Here is a 2,259-nt window from a genome sequence, read left to right as displayed (position 1 = left end):
TCATGTGTTGAAACAAATTTTGTTGTGCCTGGGGAGACACATAAAGTCTTAATATCCAACACACGCACCGGTTCAATTTTTTCCTTTCCAAAATCTTCATTGCTTTTGTAACCTTGTCAGTGGATGCTGACTGTCCATTAGCAGAGCAGCTCTGATAACAGACAGACTCAACATCCATTGACAATGTTACAAAAGCAACGAAAACTTGGGAAGAAAAAAATAAATGAACGAGTGGAAATTGAACCGGTGTGTTAGATATTAAGACAGTATGACTCTCCCCAGGCACAACAAAATATAAAAATCATATCGAGAAATTATTAACCCTTTAGCATTCAGTATCCTCTGTCAAATGTAATGCTTATTTATTCACATTGTTTTCAATTAATTATGCATTATCTTAAAGCTTTGAGATTTCAATGATGTGATTGTTCATTTTTACAATGTCATTGTAGGGTAGGTGTGAGAGGCTGTATCTGGCCAGTTTGAGGATAAAACAGGTAGAATATTTGGGCCAAATATGGCCAGTTTAAATGCTAAAGGTGTAAACTCAATGACATGTCATAAATTAAATACATGCCCTAACAAAACACCATCATAAACATTTTTAATATTCACATTACTGTCAAATGTAATCCTTATTTATTCACATCGTTTTGAATTAATCATGCATAGCTTTGAGATTCTGATGTGATTGTTTATTTTTAGAGTGACACTGTAAGGTATGTTTGAGAGGTTGGATCTGGCTGGTTTGAACATAAAACAAGGATATATATTTGGACTGGGTATGCCCAGTTTCAATGTTAAATGGTCCAAATATACAACCCATTTTCTGTTCAAACAAAGCAGATCCAGCCTCTCACACCAACCGTATAATAGCTTTCTAAAAATAAACGCGTCTTCGAAATCTCAAAAATATGAGATAATGCGAGATGAAACAAATTCTGGCACAGTGAAATTTTCCAACAGCAATTGATTTAACCCTTTCGTTACTGTATTTATTTTCAGATGCTCTGTGTTTCTTTCAATTACTTTAAATATAACACAGAATTCAGTAAAATAACTTAGTTATCATTCAGCTAGTGTTAGGAACATAAATTGTGATTATGGTTTGGTGGAAGATTTTAATTCAGAACTTATGTAAGCAAGACATTTGTACTCAAAGCCTGAGCCAGTTTCAGCTGGGTTGGTAACGAAAGGGTTAACAGAAAAATATAACAGTGAGTTGTCTTCGGATGAATCAAATATATTTCTGAACTTTTGTTTGACAAGGAAGAATATTCTGAGAGCAAAAGATCTCCAGGGGAGGTCAGTCAAAATATTAGAGAGAAAATCAAACAATACCCTTTGACCCTTTACAATTAAGATTTTTCTGTCAAATGTAACGCTTTTTTTCATTCAGTTTTTAATTAATCATGCGTATTATCTCGTAGCTTTGAAATTTTTATGATATCAGTGTATATTTTCAGAATGGATTTGAAGGGCAGGTATGATAGGCTGGATATGGCTGGTTTAAATGCTAAAAAGTTAAGCTATGTTCTGAACATCATCATTTAATGTCTGTTACCCATGCTGACCTCAGACAGTTAAACTGAAACTTTGGCATGATTTCTACTGCTGGATGCCCTTTCTAATGCCAACCACTTTACTGAGCAGGGGTGTTTTGTCTTGCAAAGACCTTGATCTCACCATTACTACAGAAAAAGTGCCCATTAACCTGTTACCTCCCATAATTCTATTAACTGGAATTTTTTTATGAAACTTTGATTTCTACCATAAAACAGCCTTAGAAACACGCTGGAATGATCAAAATAACATTTTAAATAAAAATAAGCAAGATATTGGGTGAAAAATTAGCAAACCTCATTTGAATATCAGAGAAATATACCTAGTAGATCTAGCAAAAAGGTTAGATGTGTGTAAATATTGACAGATAATTACGAAATTTGTAATTTTTAAGCGAACTCATATGAGATCACTGGTAGGTAATGGGTTAAACTCTGTAAACTGTTTGGCATAAGGAAGGGCATCAAGCCATAGAAACCAATCTGAAGTAGACATTGAAGTTTGGTGTCTTCCTCTGGCTTGTCAGTTCCTGTCAAACCATCCAACCCATATCAGCATGGAAAATAGACGTTAAATGGTAAACACCAGTAACAAAAAATATAGTTGCTTTACAAAAGCATTTAGTAATTAATTGATGCATCTGGTTAAATCTTACCTGACCAGGTCTTGGACCAGCCTGACTCCCATCACCTTGAC

At 34.4% G+C, this 2,259-nt stretch overlaps 1 protein-coding gene across 1 annotated transcript in view; it reads right to left on the bottom strand.

The window, feature by feature from the left end:
• LOC106883968 (piwi-like protein 1) overlaps nt 1-178 on the bottom strand; it is a 36,518-nt gene extending 36,340 nt beyond the window's left edge. The window contains exon 1 of the mRNA XM_052976887.1: nt 113-178. Coding sequence (XP_052832847.1) covers nt 113-178 — 66 coding nt within the window. The remainder of the gene's footprint in view (nt 1-112) is intronic.
• Between the last annotated feature and the right edge of the window lie 2,081 nt (nt 179-2,259).

Source organism: Octopus bimaculoides, chromosome 26 (genome assembly GCF_001194135.2).
Source record: "Octopus bimaculoides isolate UCB-OBI-ISO-001 chromosome 26, ASM119413v2, whole genome shotgun sequence".
Taxonomy (NCBI): Eukaryota; Metazoa; Mollusca; class Cephalopoda; order Octopoda; family Octopodidae; genus Octopus; species Octopus bimaculoides.
Note: the sequence above shows the minus strand (reverse complement) of the source record. Positions and strands in the feature narration are given on the sequence as shown.